General features: G+C 43.8%; 1 protein-coding gene across 2 annotated transcripts in view; it reads left to right on the top strand.

The window, feature by feature from the left end:
- GALNT11 (polypeptide N-acetylgalactosaminyltransferase 11) overlaps positions 1-25,172 on the top strand; it is an 88,735-nt gene that overhangs the window by 47,866 nt on the left and 15,697 nt on the right. The window contains exons 4-9 of one of the 2 annotated variants that reach the window (XM_081101732.1): positions 4,302-4,425; positions 6,596-6,762; positions 12,021-12,146; positions 14,352-14,601; positions 22,821-22,938; positions 24,117-24,269. In XM_081101732.1, the coding sequence (XP_080957858.1) occupies positions 4,302-4,425; positions 6,596-6,762; positions 12,021-12,146; positions 14,352-14,601; positions 22,821-22,938; positions 24,117-24,269 (938 nt within the window). The remainder of the gene's footprint in view (positions 1-4,301; positions 4,426-6,595; positions 6,763-12,020; positions 12,147-14,351; positions 14,602-22,820; positions 22,939-24,116; positions 24,270-25,172) is intronic. The other variant, XM_081101733.1, reaches the window with a different exon arrangement.

The raw sequence follows: 25,172 nt of genomic DNA, 5'->3' as shown, positions 1-25,172 counted from the left end.
AACCACAATGAGATACATCCTCTAGGATGGTTATAATTTTTTTAAAAGGAAAGTAATAAGTGTTGGTGAGGATGTAGAGAAATTAGAACGCTCAAATATTGCTGCTATGAATGTCAAATGGCACAGCCACTGTGGAAAAGAGTTCCTCAGTAAATAAGCATAGAATTACCGTATGACCTAGCAATTCATTCCATTCCTGGGTATATACTCAAAAGAATTGTAAGTAGGTGTTCAAACAAAAATTTGTGTACAAATTGTTATAGCAGCATTCTTCTAAATGGACAGAAGGGGGAGACAACTCAGGTGTCCATCAACTGATATGGAAGGACAAACAAAATGTGGTATAGATACAATTGAGTATTACTCAGGCATAGAAAGAAATGAAGTTATGATATATGTATGCTATGATATATGAAGTTATGGTGAATCTTAAAAACATTGTAAGTGAAGGAAGGAGAACACAAAAGGTGAAATATTGTGTGATTCCTTTTATGTACAATGTTTAGAATAGACAAATTAAAAAAGACAGAAAGAGATTAGTGATTGCCAGGGGCTGGAGGAGGGAGGAAAGGGCAGTAACTGATCTATGGTGATAGGGTTTCCTTTTGGGGTAGCAGAAATATTCTGCGACTAGGTAGTTGTGATGCTTGTATAACACTGAAAATGCACTAAATATCACTCATGGCAAATTTTATGTCTACATTTGGCCATAATCCAAACTGAGAAAACCCCCACTGAATTTCTTTATAAAGAAAAGTTAATTTAGAAGGACTTAATGTAAGTCAATATAGTAATAGTTAAATGTACACTGATTTCTGAATAGTGTACTGTCAACAATTGGAAAAGAACCTGCAAAGTACATCTTAGAAAGATTATCAACAACAAAACTTAAAAATAGGTATTCTGATTTAATCGACAGTTATAAAATTAATTGAAATAACTCCTCTGGCATGATTTTTTGTTTTGTTTTTATTTTCTGGCATGTTAATTAATTGAAATTTGGCTGTAATTTTGTTAGTGCAGGGGAAGGGGTAAACTAAGCTAAATTAACCCCCTGTTTTTAAGATCTACTGTCTTAGCAACTTTCAAATATATGATTCAGTATTCTTCACTGTAGTTACCATGCTATACATTATACATCCAGAATTTGTAACTGGTAGTCTGTACCTTTTGGTAAACTTCATGCAGTGTCTCCATCCCCCTTCCCATCTCTGCCAACCACAAATCTGGTTCCATACACAGGGTAGGGCAAAAGTAGGCTTACAGTTGTTTGTATGGAAAATAGTACTACAATCTATGCTAATAAAAGAGAAACATGCAAGTTGGTGTCACTCTGCTATGCTCACCAGCCTATCGGATGAGTATGCAAATTAACCCAACAAAGATGGCGGTTAATTTGCATGCATAGGCGCCCAGTGGCCTGGGTCCCAGGAACATCATTGGCACCCAGGTCACTCTGAGGTAGGCCCCGTGTGGGCCCTGAGCAGCGTAGGAAGGGCCTGAGCCAGGGGGCTCCTGGGCAGGGGTGGAGTCAGCCATCAGAGCTTCGGGGGAGCCCCTGCCCAAGCCTAAAGCCTCCGCCAGAGGCATTAGGCCTGGGCGGGGGGTGGAGCCAGCGATGGGGGGAGACGGGGGTCCCCTGCCCAGGACTGATGCCTGGGCCAGAGGCGTCAGGCCTGGGTGGGGGGCAGAGCTGGCGATCGGAGGGCAAGGGGCTGATCCAGCGATCGGTGTGAACTACAGAGGAAATACCTTTTCTGACCACTCATTGGCTAAGCTCCCTGTATGCCACTGGTAATATTCTTAGTAACTTTGGTAATAAGAATCCAAAAAGGTGATCTAGGGTTTTTCACTACACTCCTGTCGAAAAAATGAAGGGCCGCTGCTGGAGGGCTAAGAAATGTCATATCCTGCCCTAGCTGGTTTAGCTCAGTGGATAATGCCTCGGCCTGCCAACCACAGGGTCTGGGTTTAATTCTGACCAAGGGCATGTACCTAGGTTGCAGGCTCCTCCCTGGCCGGGGCCCAGGTCAGGGCTCATGCAGGAGGCAACCAATCAAAGTGTTCCTCTCACTTTGATGTTTCTCTGTCTTTCCCTTTCTCTTCCACATTCTCTAAAAATCAATGGAAACATATCCTCAGGTGAGGATAAAAAAAAATAATAAAGAAATGTCATATCCTATGAAAGACACATCTTGAAAATGCCTAAAGAAAGTTGTCATTTTTTCATGGTGAAGGGACGAGTCCGTGTTGATGAAAAAACCTTGGTGGCTGCGGTGACTGGCAGTGGCAGCAGCAGTGGGGTGATGGGGCTGGTGCCTTCCCCTGATCAGCCCGGTGGCCTCCCACAAAGGGAGGCCAGACTGCGGCTTAGGTCTGCTCCCCAAGGGGAGCAGGGAGCGGGCCTAAGCCGTCAGTAGGACATCCCCTGAGGGCTCCCAGTATGTGAGAGGGGGCAGGCAGGCTGGGCTGAGGGCCGCCCCCCCCCCATGCACGAATTTTGTGCACCAGCCCCTAGTCCAGCCGTGGGCAAACTACGGCCCACGGGCCGGATCCGGCCCGTTTGAAATGAATAAAACTAAAAAAAAAAAGACCGTACCCTTTTATGTAATGATGTTTACTTTGAATTTGTATTAGTTCACACAAACACTCCATCCATGCTTTTGTTCTGGCCCTCTGGTCCAGTTTAAGAACCCATTGTGGCCCTTGAGTCAAAAAGTTTGCCCACCCCTGCCCTAGTCTAATCTAATAAAAGAGAAACATGCAAATTGATCATACCTCTGCTACACCACAAGCCACGCCCACCAGCCAATCAGGAGCCAGTATGCAAATTAACCCAACTAAGATGGCAGTGGCCATGGAGCTGGAGCGAGCAGGAGGCTTGGGTTGCCCCCGGCAATGGAGGAAACCAAGCTTCCTGCCTGCCTGCTGGCCCTGAGCTCCGCTCAAGGCTACAAAGTTTTGATCATAAACAATAAATAAATCCCAGATACCTGCTTCCAGCCCACGGCCATGGCCAGCCTGAAGACGGCCATCAGTCCCTCACTGAGGCTGGCCAGGCACCCCAGTGGGGACCCCCACCCTGAAGGGGGTTATCGCCAGCCTGAAAACGCTCCTCAGCCCCTCACCCAGGCTGGCCAGGCACCCCAGCGGGACCCTCACCCTGATACAGGACACCCTTCAGGGTAAACCAGCCAGCCCCCACTCATGCATCAGGCCTCTATCCTATATAATAAAAGGGTAATATGCAAATTGATCCTAACAGCAGAACGACTGGGAATCACTCGTCACTGTGACACACACTGACCACCAGGGGGCAGATGCTCAATGCAAGGGCTGTCTCCTGGTCGTCAGTGAGCTCCCACAGGGGGAGATCTGCTCAGCCACAAGCCAGTCTGATGGCTTCCAGTACAGCGGTGGTGGTGGGAGCCTCTCCTGCCTCCTCAGCAGCGCTAAGGATGTCCGACTGCAGCTTAGGCCTGCTGCCCGCTGGCAAGTGGACATCCCCTGAGAGCTCCTGGGCTGCCAGAGGGACGTCTGACTGCCAGCTTAGACCCGATCCCCCAGGGAGCAGGCCTAAGCCAGCAAGTGGACATCCTCTGAGGGGTCCCAGACTACGAGAGGGCACAGGCCGGGCCGAGGGACCCCCCCCCCCCGCCCCCCCGAGTGCACAAACATTTGTGCACCGGGCCTCTAGTAAATAATACAAGAATACTGTGTTTTGCGTACTCACCACTGCCAACAGACTTTTGCCCCACCCTGTATAAGTGAGATTAATACAGTATTACAGTATTTTTCTTTCTCTGTCTGAAACCGGCAGTCGGACATCCCTCTCACAATCCGGGACCGCTGGCTCCTAACTGCTCACCTGCATGCCTGCCTGCCTGATCGCCCCTAAGCACTCTGCCTGCCAGCCTGATCGCCCCCAACTGCCCCTACCCTGCTGGCCTGCTCACCCCCAATTGTCCTCCCCCACCCCCCACCCTACCTGCCTGCCTGCCCACCAGGCCTGGGCTCTGTGATCAATGGCAGAGCAGAGGCAGGCATTTCCCACCTGGCCTGGGCTCCGCGATTAATCCCCACCCACAGAGAGGCCCTTTCCACTCGGCCTGCGCTCCACGGCTTTGTCTGGGAGGAGGTCCGGAAGGCCGTCTGGAAGGTCCCCTGGTCTAATTAGCATATTACCCTTTTATTAGTATAGATGAGAGTTTAAAGTGAAGATTTTCTTAAGATCATAACATAACAATAATGGTCATCTTTTGCAGATTTCATGCACTGACTGTAACTTCACTCTTTTGCAGGTATGATTTTTAATGAACATGATCAGGAGTTGAGAGACTTGGGGTATCAGAAGCATGCCTTCAATCTCCTTATTAGCAACCGCTTGGGCCACCACAGAGATGTGCCAGATACAAGGAATGCAGCGTACGTTCCTTATCGGGTTCTGCTAATCAGTTTGGTGACATAGTACTGTCAGTGCCAGTGTAATAAGCCTGAGGGTGGTGTTTATACTTTGCACTTAGGCTTTGTTATTCCGGATACTAGATAACTCAAGCCACATTTCCACTCTGATGACACTTGAATCCACATAGTCTGAGACTGTACCAACAAAATTCTAGAACTTGCTGTGTCCCTTTTGAAAGTTAAAATAATGTGGAGAAAGAAGAGAGGCACCAACTGCATGTAATTATATAACCTTCTGAGCATAAATTTTTTTGTTTTATTTTCTCTAAAATATTTTTATTGATTTCAGAGAGGAAGGGAGAGGGAGAGACAGATAGAAATATCAATGATGACAGAGAATCATTGATTGGCTGCCTCCTGCGCGCCCCCTACTAGGGATCAAGCCCGCAACCCAGGCATGTGCCCTTGTCTGGAATCAAACCTGGGACCTTTCAGTCCGCAGGCTGATGCTCTATCCACTGAGCCAGACCAGCTAGGGCCTGAGCATAAGTTTTTTTAAAATGTTAATGTATTCCTTTTTGCCATGAATCCAGTAAATCAGTGAAGAATTTGACTCCTTGCTCACTTTTATGTTTTCATTATTTTAGTTTTGTCAAAGGCTTTTCATTCATAGTAGGGGCTCGGTGCACAAAATTCGTGCATGGGTTGGGAGGTGGGGGCGCCCCCAGCCTGGCCTGCACCCTCTCACAATCCGGGACATCCCTCTGGCAATCCGGGACCACTGGCTCCTAATTGCTCACCTGCCTGACTTCCTGATTGCCTCTAACCACTGGCCTGCCTGCCTGATTGCCCCAACCGCTCGCCTGCCTGCCTCATCACCCCTAACCAGTCTGCATGCCTGCCTCATAGCCCTTAACTGCTCACCTGCCTGCCTCATCGCCCCTAACTGCCTCTGCCTCAGTCCCTGCCACCACGGCTTTGTCTGGAAGGAGGTCCGGAATGACGCCCGGAAGGTCGTTCGGCTGTCTGGTCTAATTAGCATATTATGCTTTTATTATTATAGATAGTTGGTCAGTCATTCCACATACAGATTATTTGAACACCTACTGTTTGCTAGACATTGTATTAGGCCTCAGAAATAAACAGAATAAGACATTTTTGGGTTCACAGGCCTTCAAGTCTAGCAGGGGAGAAAAATAAGGAAATAAGTACTTGTAGTAGCATAAAAATGATGGCTGTGATGGAAACTAGTGAAATGGGGCCCCCAAACTGGAGTGGTCAGGGAAAGTTTCTCAATGATGACTGAGCAGTGAAGCAAGAGAGTAGGGGGACAGACTAAGGCATAAAGCTATATAGTTTGTCAAAGGGACCCAAATGTTTCAGTTTAGCTATAACGGAAGAGTGGCAAGAGGCTGGGGTATGCTGGGCCTAGCCAATGGAAGGGCAAAAGAGCATGGATTTCTGGATTTGATTCTATAAGTTGGTGGGGTTTTTTTATTGTTGTATAAAGCCACCTAACTATTAGGTACTTGCATGGAAGCTCTTCCATTATCTTGATGCATATAGTTTACTCAAATGTTTTTCTATTACTGAGTAAAAAATGAAATTTTCAGATACAAGTTTTATATTTCTATTCCTTTTCGAGACCTCATTGAGAAGCTGAACATCAACTTACAAGTGCTGCATTAAAAACTTGCAGTGAGCCCGGCCATTGTGTCTCAGTGGTTGAGCGTCAACCTATGAACCAGGAGGTCACGGTTCGATTCTTGGTCAGGGCTCATGCCCAGGTTGTGGGCTTAGTCCCCAGTGTGGAGCTTGCAGGAGGCAGATCAATGATTCTCTCTCATCATTGACGTTTCTCTCTCTCTCCCTCTCCCTTCCTCTCTGAAATCAATAAAAATATATTTTAAAAATACTTGCAATGATTTTATGTAACCTGTGTACCAAAAATGAAAAAAACCCCAAGTTTTTAAAATGTTTAAAATAAGCAGAGTAGCACTTATCAGAGGGAGAAGTTATTAACATGTAAAACTCTTGAGTAAGAAACCACATTGTTCCTTAAATGCTTTTTAAAAAATGGTTATAATGCAAGGAAGAAGCAGAATAAGATCTTAGTTAAGGTGTAGTGAATAATAACTTAAAACATTTGAGCCTTTTAAATTGTTGGAATTTTTCTCATTCACCTTTGCAGATGTAAAGATAAGATATACCCTACAGATCTGCCAGTTGCTAGTGTTGTTATTTGTTTCTACAACGAAGCCTTGTCTGCTTTGCTGCGGACTGTGCACAGCGTCCTGGACCGCACACCAGCCCGGCTTCTCCATGAAATCATCCTTGTGGATGACAGCAGCGACTTTGGTAAGGAATGTTGTCACTGGTAATGTAGGATCAGGCTGTTGTTCCCTGTGGTATTGATAACATCAGTAAGGCTGACCCTTCAATACGTAATGGATGGGAGAACCCTATGCATGTAATCGCAGTGGAGTCAACCACAAATAAATGCCTGTCCAAGGATTATGGGATAATTTTGAAGAAACTGCATTACCTTTGTAATCTGTTCACCAACTGTGCTACCTAAACTTGGCCCTTGAAATTTTTCCCTTGGCTTACCTTTTAAAAAGAACGACCATAATACTCAATGGGAAAAGGCTAAAAGCATTTTCCTTAAGATTGGGAGCAAGTCAAGGCTGTCCACTTTCACCACTTTTCTTCAGCTTAGTATTAGAAATCCTAGCCATAGCAACTAGACAAGAGAGAGATAAAAGGCATCCAAATTGGAAAAGAAGAAGTAAAACTGTCATTTGCAGAATCCTAAAGATTTCTCCTAAAAATTACTAGCACTGATAAATGAATTCGGTAAAGTAACAGGATATAAAATCACTATTCAGAAATTGGTTTCATTTTTATACACCAACTAGAGGCCTGGTGCACGGATTTGTGCAGTGGTGTCCCTTGGCCTGGCCTGCAGGGATCGGGCTGAAACTGGCTTTCCGACATCCCCTGAGGGGATCCCAGATTGCGAGAGGTTGCAGGCCAGGCTGAGGGACCCCACCAGTGCACAATCGGGACTGGGAAAGGACCGCGGGAGGGCTCCAGGGCATGTCCAGCCCGTCTCGGCCAGTCCTGATCGGCCAGACCCCCAGCCGCAAGCTAACCTACCGGTCGGAGCATCTGCCCCCTGGTGGTCAGTGCGCGTCATAACACTGGTCAAACAGTTGAACAAACTGTGCACTTGGGGTGGGGGGGTCCTTCAGCCCAGCCTGCACCCTCTTGCAGTTCAGGAGCCCTTGGGGGATGTCCAACTGACAGCTTAGATCAGCAGTCAGACATCCTTAGCACTGTCACGGAGGCGGGAGAGGCTCCCGCCACCTGCTACACTCACCAACTGTAAGTGCATTATTTTGACCGAACAGTAGAACGACCAGTTGCTATGACACACACTGACCACCAGGGGACAGACGCTCAATGTAGGAGCTGCCCCCTGGTGGTCAGTGCACTCCCACAGGGGGAATGCCGCTTAGCCAGAAGCCGGCTCACGGCTGGCAAGCGCAGTGGTGGTGGGGGGAGCCTCTCCCACCTCTGTGGCAGTGCTAAGGACCCCTCTGCGGGGAGCAGGCCTAAACCAGCAATCAGACATCCCCCGAGGGGTCTTGGATTGCGAGAGGGTGCAGGACGGGCTGAGGAACCCCTCTCCCCCCAGTGCATGAATATCGTGCACCGGGCCTCTAGTATAGGATAATGAACTATCAGAAAGAGAAATTAAGAAAACAATCCTGCCTTAGCTCATTTGTCTCAGTGGCTAAAGCGTCGGCATGTACCTCAGTTGCACACTTGATCCCTGGCCCCAGTCGGGGTGTGTGTGAGAGACAACCAATAGATGTTTCTCTGTAAATATCAATGGGAAAATATTCTCAGGTGAGATTTATCAAAAAAGCCAACAAAAAGAAAACAATTTCATTGGGATTTGTTCCAAGATGGCTGCAGAGTAGGTGAAAGTTAACACTTGCCTTCTCCCAGGACCAAATTGGAATTACAAGTAAATTATAGAACAATCAACCTGAATAACTAAAGGCAGACTAGCTGAACAGCAGTCTTATCACTAAGGACATATAGAGGAAGCCATGTCAAGACTGGTGGAAATGGCAGAGACGTGAAAAGGGAAGAGATTGAGTACAGATTGGTAGTCGCAAAAGAGTCATGGGAATTTAAAGTTCAGCATAGGGAATATAGTCAATAATATTGTAATAACAATGTATGGTGCTGGGTGGATACTTCCAAATATTTAAGGGCTACTTTGTAAAGTATATGGTTATCTAACCACTATGCTGTATACCTTAAACCAGTGGTTCTCAACCTTCTGGCTCTTTAAATACAGTTCCTCATGTTGTGACCCAACCATAAAATATTTTCGTTTCTACTTCATAATTGTAATGTTGCTACTGTTATGAATTGTAATGTAAATATCTGATATGCAGGATGGTCTTAGGCAACCCCTGTGAAAGGGTCGTTCGACCACCAAAGGGGTCGCGACCCACAGGTTGAGAACTGCTGCCTTAAACCAATCCTATCTAATAAAAGGGAAACATGGTAATTAGTGTACATCCGCTACCCTTCCCATTGGCTAATCAGCGAGATATGCAAATTAACTGCCAGCCAGGATGGCGGCCGGCAGCTTGAAGCTAACATGAGGCTTGTTTGCTTCAGTGACGGAGGAAACCAATGTTCCTCGCCTGCCTTGCCGGCCTCTGAGCTTGCAGTTTGAAACATAGTTACAAATATAAAAGCTAACCAAAACCCCAGAAACCTGCTTTCAGCCCGCCAGGATCTCAGAGCTGGAGTTGATACAGTGTTTCGACTATGGAACCCAAAAAAACCAGATACCTGCTTTCAGCAGCAGAGGCCTCAGAGCTGGAGCCAGAGCTAAAGCTGGCCCAGAATAAAAAAAGATAAAAGGAAAAAAGGAGCAGTTGGGAGCTTCAGTCACCCACCAGCCTGAAAACAGCCCTCAGCCCCTCACCCAGACTGGCCAGGCACCTCAGTGGGGACCCCCACCCTGAAGAGTGTGTGACCAGCTGCAAACAGCCATCATCCCCTCACCCAGGCTAGCCAGGCACCCCAGTGGGGACCCCCACCCTGATCCAGGACACCCTTCAGGGCAAACCAGCTAGCCCCCTCCCGTGCACCAGGCCTCTATCCTATATAGTAAAAGGGTAATATGCCTCCCAGCACCCGGATCAGCAGAGCCGCAAGGCTTCCCAGCACCGGGATCAGCGGAGCTGAGAGGCCTCCAGGCACTGGGATCAGTGTGACAGGGGGCAGTGCCCAAACCCCCTGATCGCCCTGCGGCTCTGTGTGTGATGGGGCAGGGCCACAACCTCCCTATCCGCCCTGCTCTGTTCGTGACAGGGGAAGGCGCCCCAACCCCCTGATCAGCCCTGCTCTGTGCCTGATAGGGGGGAGCTGCCCAACCCCCTGATCGCCCTGCGGCTCTGTGTGACGAGGGGTGGTGCCCCAACTCCCCAATTGGCCCTGCTCTGAGCCCGACTAGGGGCTGCACCTAGGGATTGGGCCTGCCCTCTGCCACCCGGGAGCAGGCCTAAGCCAGCAGGTCGTTATCTCCCAAGGGGTCCCAGACTGCGAGAGGGCACAGGCCGGGCTGAGGGACCCCCCACCCCCCTGAGTGCACAAATTTTTGTGCACCAGGCCTCTAGTACATAATAATATTGAATGTAAACTGAAAAAAGCGCATGGTATCTGTTGCATTTTTGGTGATATAAAGATTGATCAGTTGGTTTCAGGATTCCTGCCTGGATTCACCCACACTGTAAATTTTCCCATTTGTCTTCTACCTAAATTTTATTAAATTCATGTGCTGGTTTTTAAAAAAATCTCATTTACAATTGCATTAAATTTATTCCCCATACCTAGGAATAAATTTAACGGAGGAGGCCTGGCCGCGGTAGCTCAATGGTTGAGCATTGACCTATGAACCAGGAGGTTATGGTTCAAGTCCCTGACAGGGTTGGGGGCTTAATCCCCAGTAGGGGTTGTGCAGGAGGCAGCCAGTCAATGATTCTCTCTCATCATTGGTGTTTCTATCTTTTCCTCCCTCTCCTTTCCTCAATAAAAATCAATAAAAATTTTAACTAAGGAAGTAAAAGAGCTGCACTTGGAAAATTATAAGACAATGAAGAAGATAACAAATACATGGAAGCATATATTATGTTCATGGATGGGAAGAACTAACATCATTAGCATGTCCATACTGACCAGAGCAGTCTATGGATTCAATGCAATCCCCATCAAAATACAAAAGGCAGCCCGGACCGGTTTGGCTCAGTGGATGGAGCATCGGCCTGCGGACTGAGGGGTCCTGGGTTCAAGTCCGGTCAGGGGCAGGTACCTTGGTAGCGGGCACATTCCTAGCGGGAGGTGTGCAGGAGGCAACTGATCGATGTTTCTCTCTCATTGATGTTTCTAACTCTCTCCCTTCCTCTCTGTAAAAAAAAAATAAAAAAAAATAAAAAATACAAAAGGCATTCTTTACTGAACTAGAACAAATAAATCTAAAATTTATATGGAACCACTAAAGACCCCGAATAGCCACAGCAACGGAGGAATCATGCTACTGGATATCAAACTATACTACAAGGCTATAATAATCAAAACAGTATGGTACTGGCATAAAAACAGACACATAGATCAATGGAACAGAATGGAGAGCCCAGAAATAAACTCACATTTATTTGGTCAATTTATGGCAAAGGATATATGAATATACAATGGGGTAAACACAGTTTAGTCAATAAATGGTGTTGGGAAAATTGGACAGATACATGCAAAAAAAAGGGGAACTAGATCATCTTATAAGAATAAAACTCAAAATGAATTAAAGACATAAATGTAAGACCTGAAACCATAAAACTTCTAGAATAAAACATTGGCAGTAAATTCTGAGGTTGCTTTTAGTAATATATCTCCTAGGGCAAGTCTCCTCGGGCAAGGGAAAGAAGAAAAAATAAATAAACGGGACTGCATCAAACTAAGAAGTTTTTGGCACAGCCAAGGAAACCATCAAAACAAAACAACCTACTAAGTGGGAGAAGTTACTCGCCCTTGGAAGGTCCTAAACTAATAAAAGGCGTATTTACTGCTGCTATTATGTAATTTTTGGTAGGAACCATAGGAGTTATTTCTCAATTATTCTGAAATGGAATAAGATATGATAAATTACTTTGAAACAAAAGACATTTACATCCCATTTTCTTTGTTTTAAATCTGATTTATATCTGCAGTCAGTGGAACTTTGACTCGATATTCATTTTCAAACATTTTTTTATGCAAAGCATTGTACTAGCTTGCTGTCAAAATACAAATAAGTGTATAACGTAAGTATTTTTCTTGGCTGGTACTCCAACTCCTACCCTTCATTTCTTTCCCTTTTTTTCACCTTATCAGATAAGTTACAATCTTCTTTTAAAATAAAACAGAAGACCCTATAATATTTACTTGACAATATGTTGTTGGAAATACCAGATACAACCTTAGAGTAGCTATAAAATGTCTTTGTATGTGTCTCATGTGATTTGAATAATTATGGGACTCTTTATTTTCAGATGATTTGAAAGGAGAATTAGATGAATTTGTCCAAAAACATCTCCCTGGAAAAATTAAATTAATAAGAAATACAAAACGTGAGGGATTAATTCGAGGAAGAATGATAGGAGCAGCTCATGCAACAGGTATAACTTCCCCATTGGGTGTTGTCGGTGGGTGCTGAGCGGTGAGGGCTGTCCTTGGTGCCTTTGCTGATTCTGTAGAGGTCTGAAAAGTGGTTCTTACGTGGGCATTGCCAGTGGGAGAGATGAGGTTGTTCAGTTTGGGAAAGGCCTTTTCAGAACTCCGACCCTGGTGTCCCAAAGCACAAACTCCAAGGAAGCGAACTCCAGAATCCTCAGGCCTATTTTCTTAAAGGCCCCTATTGTTAATTACTGCCCTTCAAATATATTTGCATCTTCTTCACTTACTAGTATATAAGCGGAAGTTCTGTAATTTTTAAAAAACAAAATATAAAATATATGTGCCCAAACTGTTTGATAAAAAATTGACTTACAGTGGCCAGTGTTGCTCAGTGGTTGAGCATTGACCCATGAACCAAGAGGTCCCCAGTTCAATTCCCAGTCAGGGCACATGCCCACGTTGTGGGCTCGATCCCCAGTGTGGGGAGTGCAGGAGGTGGCCGATTCATGTCATCAGTGTTTCTATCTACCTATCCCTCTCCATTCCTCTCTAAAATCAATAAAAAACATTTTAAAAATTGACTTACATAATTATAAAGACATTTCCTTTAAAAATTTCCTCTTACTAGTAATTTTCCTAAGTCCATCAAGGAGAAAGTCTCATTGGTACCACTATATTTTTAAAAACTTCACAGCTTACACCTATCTTGACCCTTATAAAAAGAAATAACAGGTATCAAATTCAGAATCTTCTGCTGAACATATATCTGGTTAGTCTTCAGTTATATTATATTGATACCATTATATTTCTTCTGAAGGTTACCTCTGTGTAAGGTTGGTGATCCTGATTGTCATTTATGGTCTTGGTAAAAAAATGTCCTTTTAAAATAAATTCAAGTTAAAGGAATATACTTATAAAGATATTAGGTACATAATACTGTATGTATGCATGGGTATGGCCCCCCAAAAATCATGAAGGTAATTTATTTAGGTACTGCTGCCAGTTCAGTCGGATGATGTATTTACGTGGCATAAAATATAACTGCTATCCTCCCAGCCCAAACAAACCATTAGTTTACTCCAAGTCAGAAACAGGGAAATCTTTCACTAGGAATTTTGCCTGGAATGTACTGTTATGATTGAGGGACACACAGAAATCATATTCATAACTCTTTAAAAAATTTAGACATTTTTAACTCCTCTTGATAAATGTGAGTGGAAATGAGGGTTTCTTTGATAATATCTTTGATAACTTCATGGTTATTACTCTCAGTTAAGTGGTAATTTGATTATCAGATATCATTTTTATTCTAAAGATTTACCTATGAAATGTATTGCTATAGATTTCACACAGATCACTTAAAAGCAGCGGTCGCCAACCTTTCAGACCTCACGGACCACCGGTTGGCAACCGCTGACTTTTAAAGCACCAGTATCATTCCATTTCAGTTAATGATAGCAGAAATACCACAGGCAAGAACATTCTCTATGATGACAGTGAGTTAGTCGTATAATTCTGTGTCTGTGAACAAACAGGTGAGGACGCAGAGAGCATAAATATAGCAGGCTAGGTGTCATTGAATACAGAAAGACAGAATTTTCCCCTTGTCCATCATCATTCAGTGCGAGGTGAAGTCAATTAAATCAATGTTCCTTTAAGAAATGTATTGATATTTTTCTTAATTCTATAAATGTTACTTTTTTCAACTTAATTAAATGAAGTAAGATTACACATAGTCACATTGAACCTGAGACTGCCCCAAAACTAGCTTATATCTAACAGATCATAATGAAAAAAACTAAATGATCATTGGTCTCTGAGAAATAAAGCTCTCCGTAGTATGTTGTAACAATACAGTGTTTCGAATGGCATAATTTTGCCGTTCCCCACAAATACCCCACAATTTTCTCTTTATCTCATTGCTTTCAGTGAGTCTTAGAGTAGAATTAAATAGGAGAAAAGTCCTAAGCCGTGAACTCGATCTGCATATGACTGCAGGCTACATGGAGAGGAGTTCTCATTTTTTATTGATTTGCTTCAGTTCATGTAGGTTTAAACAAAAAAAGGAGGGAAGAAGAGTCTAAAAATGAAGTCCCAACTAAACCCAGCAAAGGGACAGTGGGTATACAGGAGGAGTGGTGGCAGCGAGTGATGCCGGCCTCTTCAGCCCCAGATGAGTTTGTAAAGCCTGTCATTTGCCTCCTCAGGAGAAGTCCTGGTGTTCCTGGACAGCCACTGTGAAGTGAACGTGATGTGGCTGCAGCCCTTGCTGGCTGCCATCCGGGAGGACCGGAGGACAGTCGTGTGCCCAGTGATCGACATCATCAGTGCGGACACTCTGGCCTACAGCTCGTCCCCTGTGGTGCGTGGAGGGTTCAACTGGGGACTGCACTTCAAATGGGATCTTGTTCCCCTTTCTGAGCTCGAAGGACCAGAAGGAGCTACTGCACCGATAAAGTAAGATTTCTCCTGTGTATTAGAAATTACCACCAGCACTTCTTCAGGAGAGAAAAAACATTTTAAAGATAATTCCTTCTTTGCAAGAAGCAAAAGTGTTGGCTTACTTTGTCCATTAAATTCTGAGTGCTGCCCAGTTGGTGTGGCTCAGCAGTTGAGTTTTGACCCAGGAACCAAGAGGTCACGGGTTCGATTCCCAGTTTGGGCACATGCCCAAGTTGCAGGCTCGATCCCCAATAGGGGCATGCAAGAGACAGCCAATAGATGATGATCCTCTCTCATTGATGTTTCTGTCTCTCTCTCTCTCCCTTCCTCTCTAAAAATCAATAAAAACATTTTTAAAAATTCTGAGTACTTATTGAGTTTTATGCACTCTTCCAAGTCCTAAGGATTTATGAATAAGATATTATCTGCTGCTCTTAAGGATTTGTGGCTTAGTAAGGAAGGCAGACAAAAATCAGTAGTATCCTGGGGTAAGTTTCAAGGGCACCTTGGGAGTACCCTGTGTGCTGTGCCGGTTTACTAGTACTATCTTCAGTTCTTTGCTAGTATGAGTGGTGTATGAAGACTATTTGATACATAAGCTTTTTTTACAACCAGGAGTTGGATGTTTAGATTTTTTAAATTTTCAACCTTTTTCTATTTATTGAAGATGATAAATTATCTTCTAATGACTTTAGCTGCATCCCACAAATGATACATCATTTTTATTATTTATTTCAAAATATGTTCATTGTGATACCTTTCCTGACTCATAGGTTATTTAGCAGTGCATTTATTATTTTCCAGACGGGGAGATTTTACAGTTATTTATTCCTCATTTAATTACACTGTGGTCTGAAAACATTCTGTAGGATTTTAATTCAGTGGAAATGGATGAGATTTGCTTTATGGTCTAGCTCAGCGGTTCTCAACCTGTGGGTCGCGACCCCTTTGGCGGTCGAACAACCCTTTCACAGTGGTCGCCTAAGACCATCCTGCATATCAGATATTTACATTACGATTCGTAACAGTAGTAACATTACAGTTATGAAGTAGCAACGAAAATAGTTTTATGGTTGGGTCACAACATGAGGAACTGTATTTAAAGAGCCAGAAGATTGAGAACCACTGGTCTAGCTTGATTACTTTTTGTAAATATTCTTTGCCTGGGAAATTTGTATTTTCTGCAGTTGTTAAAGATGGGATTCTATATCAGTTTGGTCAAGTTTATCGTGTTACTCAAATATTTTGTATTTTAATTTTTAATTTACATGTTCTATCAGTTTTTGAAAGTGGTATATAAAATTTCCCACTACAATTGTTTCTCATAATTTTTTATCTATTTTCTTCATATTTTGAGATTGTTTTAATAGATACATGAAATTTTAGAATTATTAAATCTTCTGGTGAATGAAGCTGTTTGTTATGAATTCTTTTATTCTATACTTTTAAAATAGTGAAACTTTGCTTTGATCAGTTTTTCATTGTATAACTTTTCTTCCCCTTTGCTGTCCATCTTTTTGTGGTCTTATATTTAACTAGAGGCCTGGTGCACGGGGAGGGGGGTCCCTCCTGCACCCTCTCCAATCCGAGACCCCTCAGGGGATGTCCAATTCGCAATCCGGAACCACTGGCTCCTAACCACTCACCTGTCTGCCTGCCTGATCACCCCTAACTGCTCCCCTGCCAGTCTGATCGCCCCCTAACTGCCCCCTCCCCCTGCCAGCCTTATCTCCCCCTAACAGGTTCCCCCTGCCAGCCTGATCGCCCCTAACTGCCCTCCCCTGCTGGCCTGATCGTCCCTAACTGCCTCTGCCCCAGCCCCCACCACGTGGCTTTGTCTGGAAGATGTCCGGTCTAATTAGCATATTACCCTTTTATTAGGATAGGTGTGTCCCTGGTAAGCAGGATATAGTTGCTTTTGTTTTATGTTTTGTTTTTAAACCAGTGTGAAAACCTTGGTGTTTTAATTTGAGCATCTGGCTGATTACATTCAATAATGATATATTTTGTGTTTATAATTACAGCGGTACTACTTGCATTCTAGTTCTATCTGTTCTGTTTTTCTCTTTCTTATACCTTCTTTTTGTGTGAGTTATGATTTTATGTGTTTGTTGGCAACAGCCGCCGCATTATTAGAAGTTATACATTCTTATATACTATTATGTTAGTGGCTACCCTAGAGACTACAGCATACATCCTTGACTTACCAATGTGTATTATTAATTGGTACTTCCTCCAAACAATTCAAGGAGCTAAGAATGCTCATATTCCAGTTATCCCTCCTCAAGTTACATTGTTGAAATGTATATGTGTGTGTGTAAATATATATTTTACCCTATAACATGATTGGTTTAGGTTTGCCCACATATTTCTCATGTTACTCTCTATTCTTTCTGCATCTGCAGATTTTCATTTAGGAATCTTTTCATTCTGACTAAATAACACATTTAAGTATTTCTTTTAGTTGGACCTTCTGGCGATTACTCCTTTTTCAGAAAAGGTCTTTGTTTCACCATTATTTTGTTGTTGTTTTTTGGTGGGGTTTTTTTGTATTTTTTTTTAAATAAGTATTGTTCAGATTATTACAGTTGTTCCTCTTTTTTCTCCCCATAGCTCCCCTCCACTCGGTTCCCACCCCACCTCATGCCCTTACCCCCCCCCCCATTGTCCTCGTCCATAGGTGTTCAATTTTTGTCCAGTCTCTTCCCGCACCCCCCACAACCCTTCCCCCCTGAGAATTGTCAGTCCACTCCTTTTCTATGCCCCTGATTCTATTACATTCACCACTTTATTCTGTTCATCATATTTTTATTCACTTGATTTTTAGATTCACTTGTTGATAGATATGTATTTGTTGTCACTTTGTTATTCATAATTTTTATCTTTTACCTTTTCTTCTTCTTCCTCTTCTTAAAGAATACCCTTCAGCATTTCATGTAATATTGGTTTGGTGGTGATGAACTCCTTTAGCTTGTTCTTATCTGTGAAGCTCTTTTTCTGAACTTTAATTCTAAATGATACCTTTGTTGGGTGAGTAATCTTGGTTGTAGGTTCTTGGCATTCATCACTTTGAATATTTCTTGCCACTCCCTTCTGGCCTGCAAAGTTTCTGTTGAGAAATCAGCTGACAGTTGTATGGATACTCCCTTATAGGTAACTACCTGTTTTTCTCTTGCTGCTTTTAATATTCTCTCTTTGTCTTTTGCCCTTGGTATTTTATTTATTTATTTTTTTTCTTGGTTTAATAAAGAATTTATTTTTTTTAAATAAATCTTTATTGTTCAGATTATTACAGTTGTTCCTCTTTCCCCCCCCCCCCCATAGCTCCCCTCTGCCCAGTTCCCACCCCACCCTCTGCCCATTACCCCCCACTGTCCTCATCCATAGGTGTACGCTTTTTGTTGCCGGGTCAGAGGTCATACACATGGAAAATGTAACTCTTTCCATCCGCAACGTGTCCCTGTGCTCAGAAAGGTCTCTCATGACTTGTTCACGCTCTACTCAGAAAGGGTACGGAGCCACGTAACAGCTTTTTAAAATAATGTGTCCTCTTATGTTTAAAATGAGGATTTCACTGCCAAAAGTGAGGAGAAAGCAACACTACAGCTGCTCTCGCCCCTCTCGTCCTTCGGGTGATAGTTGTGCGTGGGGCTGCGAGCTGGTTCACAGGTTGTCAATGAAGCCATCTGGGCAGCTTGAGTGGTTCCGCCGGCTTCCCAGGGGCCGTCGCAGCCTCGCAGGAGCCGTCGCAGCCTCGCAGGAGCCGTCGCAGCCTCCCAGGGGCTGTCGCAGCCTCCCAGGGGCCATTGCAGCTTCACACAGCCTCTCAGGGGGCATCGGAGCCTTGCAGGGGCTGTCGCAGCCTCACGCAGCCTTGCAGGGGCCGCCGTAGCCCCACGCAGCCTCTTGGGGCATCAGAGCCTCGCAGGGACCGTCGCAGCCTCACCCAGCCTTGCAGGGGCGCCGCATCCCACGTTGGGGGTGAAGGTGCAAGACAGAAGCTCCTCTCGCTGTCTCTCCTGCTGCTTCCTTGCGTGTCGCCGATGCTGTAAGTTTCTGAGAGCAGTCTGCAGGTCCTGGACATCATACTTTAACTGGTCAACACGAAGTTTGTCATCCTGTCTTTTGTTGGGAGGCTCCTTGCTGGACAAAACCTGCAGGTGTTCTAGCTGGCTGAATATCTGGTATGCTTGCTTGGATTTCGTTTTCTACTAAGTGCACAGACTGCTTGTCTGCCGTCTCCTGGCGTCCCATGTGAGACTGGATCTGGTGAACCTGCTTGTGCGTTTGCTGGTACAGTGGTTCCATGTCACCGGCCCAGCCAGGTCCAGCTCCGGCTTCCTCCGAACCTGATTCTGTTTCTTGAGTGTGTCCCTTATGGATGCGAGGAGTTGAAATCTGCAGTTTGTTGGGTTAGGCTGCAAAAGCGCAGGTGGTTCCTTTTGTGCCACTGGCACAGCTTGGGTGGGGATGTAAATTGAGTAGGGCAGGGTCTCAGGGAATCACCAGGGCGGAGCAAACAGCAATGGCATCTCCACGACTCCTCGCCTCTCCACGACTCCGCATCTCCGTGTCCTCAAGTGCTGGCGAGCAGCTCCGTGAGAAAGCCACCCTCACTCTCTGACCCACTGCAAGGCAGTCCCGCCTCTCCCCGTAGGGGTCTGGGACCTCAGAATCCCGCCCTAAACAAGCTCAGTGGATTCGAGAGCTTGTATCCCCTTCCAGTTGAAAAAAAACGCGCATCCAGTTGCAGCCCGCCTGGCGCGCGACTCCGTACTTCTGTTCTTGACGCCTCTGCTCATACCTACTACTCAGTCTCAATGCCCTTCTTTCTTTCCTTCCAGTTGTAGAACTTCCACTGGGCAAGTTTTCCCATGGTTCTGAATGATAGCTGTTTTGCCTTATAGTTGGTAGTTTCAATGTTGTTGTGGGAGGCAGCACACACAGGTCTATACCTTATGCCGCCATCTTGGTTCTCTGCCCTTGGTATTTTAATTATGATGTGTCTTGGTGTGGTCCTCTTTGGATTCCTTTTGTTTGGGTTTCTCTGTGCTTCCTGGACTTGTAAGTCTATTTCTTTCACCAGGTAGGGGAAGTTTTCTGTCATTATTTCTTCTAATAGGTTTTCAATATCTTGCTTTCTCTCTTCTTCTGGCACCCCCATAATTTGGATGTTGGTACACTTGAAGTCTCAGAGGCTCCTTACACTACCTTTGTATTTTTGGATTCTTTTTTCTTTTTGCTTTTCCGGTTGGATGTTTTCTGCTTCTTCATATTTCAAATCTTTGACTTGATTCTTGGGATCCTCTAGTCTGCCGTTGGATCTCTGTATAATATTCTTTATTTCAGTCAGTATATGCTTAATATTTAATTGGTCCTTTTTTATATCCTTCAGGGTCTCACTAAAATTCTTGGACATTTCTAGAAGATTCTTGAGTAACCTTATAACCGTCATTTTGAACTCTATATCCAGTAGTTTGCTTTCCTCCATTTCTTTCATTTGTGACATGTTTCTTTGTCTCCACATTTTTTATGCTTCCCTGTGTTGGTAGAGTGGCTTTGTGTGCTAGGTGTCCTATAGGGCCCAGTGGCTCAGCCTCCCCAATTACCTGAGGTGCACACTCTTGGTGCACCCCTTTGTGGGCTTTGTGCACAGTCTTGTTGTAGTTAAGCCTTGATTGTTGTAGGTATCACTGGGAGGAATTGACCTCCAGGCCAATTGGCTGTGAGAATCAGCTGTGTTTATGGTGGGAGAACTTCTATGCTGGAGACACCCTTATGGGGCAAGACTTGCTTCAGTGGGGCTTTGGTGCTCACTGAGTCTGCCCCCTGAGTGTGTCCCTTATCTGAGGAGTTGTAATCTGGATGGTCTCACTCTGACCACTGGGTACACTGACTCTTGGATCTCCAAGGAGGTGCAATGTCAGCTGTTGGGGGCCAGATGTAAGCTGGCAAGTTCCTTGCACCTCCTGAAGGGGCTAGCAAGTTACCCACATAGTTTTCCCAGACTTGTTTGGATGGCGATTATCAGTAGAATGAGAACAGCCTTTCATGGCTTACCAAGAAGTCTGTAACTATTTACTGAGATAAGCTGTACTGAGAACTTGTCCTTCTGCTGTGTCTCTCCCTTAGAGATTAAGAGGAACAAAGAATACATTCCTCTTGACAGACCTCCTATTCAGTGTGTTGTGTATAAACAGGACTGTGTGGCTAATAAAGTTGCTCCAGTCCCTCAAGAGCTGCAGTCCTCCTGATCCCGCTTTCCTGTCTTTCTTTCTTTTCTCAATTCCCACCTCCCTGCGTCAGCCCGGCTCAACCTGTCAGGCTGGCCCTGACAGTCAGCCACTGCCTGAGGCCACCCAGCAGGAGCTACAGAGAAATCTGCAGATTCCTTCTCTTTGTTTGGGGTTTGGAGGTGCCTAGATGAGGCACTGCTGTGAAGCAATGCAGGCTGCTGAGGAGCCTTAGGCCTTCTTTTGGAAGCTCTGGGGTTCTTTGACCCAGCTGCAGTTTGTTGGGTTTTAGATTGCAAAAGGCCAGTCCATTCATATGCAAAAGCCTCTGCATACAGCTTGGGTGGGGTTGTAAATTGGGTGGGGCAGGGTCTCAGGGAATCACTGGACGGTGCAAACAGCAATGGTTGCCTGTCAGCCCTGCCCCAATAGGTCCCTGGGTCTCTGTGTCCTGCGGTCCCGTGCAGAAACAACGAATGCTGTCAGCACCTCTGAGAGAAAGCCGCCCTCGCATTCCGGCCTGATGCCAGACAGTCCAGTTTTCTCCCCGTATGAGTCTGGGTCCCCAGAGTCTCACCCGGAACTGGAGTTCAGAGCAAGCAGGAGCTTGTATCTCCCATCCGATTGAAAATTGCCATCCCGTTTCTCGCACCTCCGTACCTCCGCTCTTCCGCACCTTCTACAAGTCTCAATGCGCTTTTCTCTTTCCCTCTAGTTGTCGAACTTCCACCCAGCCAGCCTTCCCGTGGTTCTGGATGATATCTGTTTTGTCTTTTAGTTGTAGTTTTGATGTGGTCCTGCGAGGCAGCAAGTTCAGGTGTTTACCTATGTCGCCATCTTGGTTCCTCCCTGTATTGTCCTTAGTTTGGTCTGTTTCATCATTATTTTGAAGAATAATTTTGCTTGACATCCAGTTCTAGGTTGGCAGATACATTCTTTCAAGATTTTGAATGTTTCATTCTAAAACCTTCTGGCTTCCACTGTTTCTGGTGAGACATCAGTAACAGTCTTATTTTCATTTCCTTGGAAGTTAATCTCTTTTATTGACTGCTTAAATTTTCTTTCTGTCTTTGTCAGAAGTGTTTTTCAGATAGGCACCACTTTGGTTTCTTTTTATATAATATCTAATTATCTGCTAAACTCTCATCTTTTATGCTTGAACATATTGAAGTTATTTTTAAATATCTGCCTGATTATTATTTGACACCCCTGCATATCCGTTTTATTGTAGATCGTTTATTGTTTTTCTTTCTTAGCTTCCTGATTGCTTGGTTATTCATTTGTTTGCTTGTTTATTTTAGCCCCAAACACTGTATATGAAAAATTATAGGAATACATTCATACCTGGGGTGATGTTTTCTTCTTGCATAGAGCATTTTGCTTTACTTAGGGCTGGCAGCTTGGGACATTAGAATCCATGATCACCTAGTCCAGTTTCAGGACGAGAGGCCTGGACGCTGGGCTTGGCTCTCTGGGAGGGCCAGTCTGCTTCACTCTCACTAACACAGGTTTCTCAGTCTTGACAGGAGTGACCTTTGGCACCCATCAGATGCCAGCAGCACCCCTTACCCAGATGTGACAGCTGAAAGGTCTCCAGAGTTCAAGAAATGTTTGCTGGAGAACAAAATCACTCTACTTAAGACCGACTAACACATGTTTGAGCCCAATTAAAAGTAGTGGGTTTGTCTGGTCTCACCTTGACAGGCCCTGGAGTCCAGTGTTTATCCCAGTGGCTCTGAGATTGCCAAAATGAATTAAATAATTCATAATTCATTTCAGGTGGATTTCTGTCAACAATGATTATAATAAAAAACAGTACTTTTGGTACTTAGGAAAACAGTCTTCACTTATCAGTTGTCTAGTAGGTCACTAGTGATCTGAAAAATTCAGTTATGTGGCCCAGCTATTCCCTTGATTTTAGATAAAATATGTTTTGTAATAGTTGAAAGAGTAGCTAATTGATTTTATAGAATTGATACAGTAATTATTTTCCTTTTCTAGGTCACCTACAATGGCTGGAGGACTGTTTGCCATGAATAGAAGCTACTTCAGTGAACTTGGGCAATATGACAGTGGCATGGATATCTGGGGAGGAGAAAACTTGGAAATATCATTTCGGGTAATTTTATCTTTTTTTGCATGCTTCATTGTTTGTATGTAATGGAATATAATTTTCATCCATGATCCCGTATTATCTGTAAATTCTCTTTATCTTTATTAAGAAATTATCCTAGTGATTGCTACTTTGCCATCATCTGAGATATGGGTAATAGCCTTTCAGAATGTCAAAAGCATATAAGCAGCCTTATATTTATAAGAATTCAGAAAGGAATGATTGGGTGTCAATTCAGAGGACTTAATGAGCATTTAATATAGTTTTGTTCTTGCTGTATACAGTTGGGATCAGATTTCCCTGATTGCCCAAGATTGTCTGGTTCACAGTGTTTCCCTAGAGAAATTAGTAATAGCTCCCCATTTCACTTTTAGAAGTAGCCTAGTTTATATGACAAATTTTTCATCAGCTCATGTATAGCTTACTGAATCCCTTTCATATACAAGTACCTCCAACCTGAGGAAGAAGCGAGAGGGAGGGAAAGAACTCAGAAGTCCCCGTTCCCCACCTCCCATCTCCTGATCCAGATAGATCGACATTCAGACAATAGCACAAAGCCTTGTGCATATGTCATTTTGTATTTCTGCAAATGTATTGACCACAGTATTTTTACAAGGTAGCTTTTCTTACATAATCTTTCAAATTTTAAAGTTGAAAGGAATAATAGATATTAGTTCAGTCTTATTTTGTAAATAAGGTATTTGAGTCCCACAAAAATTAAATAACTGTATAAAGTAACTCAGTCGAAAATAAACTTTAAACCAGAACCAAGGTCTTTTATATCTTAACTAGAGTTATTCTGTATATTTTATACAACTTTTTTCTTTAAAAAGTTATATATACATTTTATAAGAAAGTACCTATAAAACTGAAATTACAGGACCTGCTAAGCATTCCTTGTCCCTAAGTCCTGAAGATCAAGTTTTTTTGATCTAGTAAAACAATAGTATATGACAGTAAAATAATATTACATTAAGAGTTTACTTTTTAAAAAAATCATACAGATGGTTATAAAAAATATGGCGTTTGGCTTTCTTCTATTTGAATAGTTACATCTATTAAGATAAAGCATCTTGCAAAGTCCTACAAACAGCTGTTTAATAAAGATTAGTTTCACAACAAGTCATACACTGACTTCATAGCACTGTGAGGCAACTATTGATACTTGCTTTGCTTCTGACCAGATTTGGATGTGTGGGGGTAAGCTCTTCATCATCCCTTGCTCCAGAGTCGGACACATTTTCCGGAAAAGGCGACCCTATGGTTCCCCTGAAGGCCAGGACACCATGACACACAACTCCTTGAGGCTGGCACACGTTTGGTTGGATGAATATAAGGTGAGCTTAGATTTCTCATTGAGAAGGAAGAATTAGGCCATCTCCTTTGGGGATGGCTTTGGTTGCTTTTCGCTCTTGCACATTTCTGTTTGGGGGACCATCTCCTTTTAGGTTCCTTTTCTCTCGCGTTTCTTCGCCTAGGGTTTCACTCTTCTGTTTTGATCTTCTTTTCATTTTCTAAGTGACTACTCAATAAGAGGTAATGTAGCCAACCAGGATCAGAAGAAACTCTGTTTCTCTTCAGTTTCTTTAGTCGTTCTGGTCCCCCTCCTATAACTCCCACCAAACCTGACTCTGGTCATGTTGTATCCTTCTGGTCGTTTTCTCTGTTAGATGCAGCCTGCAATATTATTTTCTTTGTAATAGCTTTATTGAGGTATAATTCACAAACAATTTTTTAGAACATTTTATCACCCCAAAAAGAACTGTATCCTACCCTAGACAACCAGTAATCGGCCGCCTCATTTTATGGATTTCCCTATTCTGGACATTTTATACAAATGTAATCTCGCAATATGGGGCCTTTTGTGACCATCTTTTTTCATTTAGAATGATGTCCGTTTCATCCATATTATACCATGTATCAATTCCTTTTTATTGTGAAATAATATTCCATTGTGAACATACTGCATTTTGTTTATCCTTTCATGAGTTCATGGACATTTGGGTTGTTTCCACTTTCTGACTCTTATGAAAAATGCTGTGAACATTTGTGCACAATTAATTTCTTTACACAAGCATTTATTGAGCACCTACTGCATACTACCAGCTTATGTCAGGTGTGGGGGGATACAAAGATGACTAAGGCATTGCACAGTAATTTTTTTAACACTGAGGTAAATGCAAGTGGAGGGGTCCATACGTGTCCTGTGGGAAGGATGAAGCGGCTTGCTATACTTGGGG

Source organism: Myotis nattereri, assembly GCF_964212035.1.
Source record: "Myotis nattereri genome assembly, chromosome: 11".
In the NCBI taxonomy this organism is placed as follows: Eukaryota; Metazoa; Chordata; class Mammalia; order Chiroptera; family Vespertilionidae; genus Myotis; species Myotis nattereri.
The sequence above is the reverse complement of the archived record's forward strand: the minus strand, read 5'-3'. Positions and strand labels throughout refer to the sequence as shown.